General features: G+C 67.2%; 1 protein-coding gene across 1 annotated transcript in view; it reads right to left on the reverse strand.

The window, feature by feature from the left end:
* The window catches only part of TMEM161A (transmembrane protein 161A), a gene marked incomplete at its 5' end in the record, with an annotated part of 2823 nt that overhangs the window by 1131 nt on the left and 1116 nt on the right, over positions 1-576 (reverse strand). The window contains 2 exon segments of the mRNA XM_008938024.1: positions 31-205; positions 363-480. Of these exon segments, the coding sequence (XP_008936272.1) occupies positions 31-205; positions 363-480 (293 nt within the window).

Raw genomic sequence — 576 nt, forward strand, 5'->3', positions numbered from 1 at the left:
CCGTTCCCACCCCAGCTCCCGCATCCATACCTTGCGCTGGATCTCCAGCCCGGTGATGCGCCCGGCCTCCCTCCTCATCCTCTCCACCCAGCGCTCAGCCAGGCCCAGGTAGGCCTGGAGGTGGTGCCTGGTGACGAGCAGGCGCAGCAGGCAGAGCCCCACGACGGCCCAGAGCCGCCCCGTGTTGTAGGCAGAGTCCGACATGCTGGGGCAAGAGGAGGGGGCTGCCAGGGGCACCTCGGGGGTCTGCAACCCCCCCTGTGCCCCAAAGTGTCTGATGGGAGAGGTGCTGGGGAGGATGAGGGGTTGGTGGGCCCCTGTCTCAGCTCCCCTCAGAACAAGGATGCCCGTGCCCCACTCACATCTGCACCGTCTGCTTGCCCATGGGTGCGTGGAGCAGGAAGTCCCTCGAGATGGGTTTGATCCACATCACCACCACCAGGACGGGCGCCAGGAAGCTCACGTGGAGCAGGACCCTGTGGCGAAGCTGTCAGAGACCCCCCTGTAGCCTGGTGCCCCCCAGCTCCCTCCATCCCTGCACAGCTCCTCACCCACACCCCCCCTCCAGCTGTCCCA

The sequence above is a fragment of the Merops nubicus genome, unplaced genomic scaffold (assembly GCF_000691845.1).
Source record: "Merops nubicus isolate BGI_N331 unplaced genomic scaffold, ASM69184v1 scaffold30883, whole genome shotgun sequence".
Lineage (NCBI taxonomy): Eukaryota > Metazoa > Chordata > Aves > Coraciiformes > Meropidae > Merops > Merops nubicus.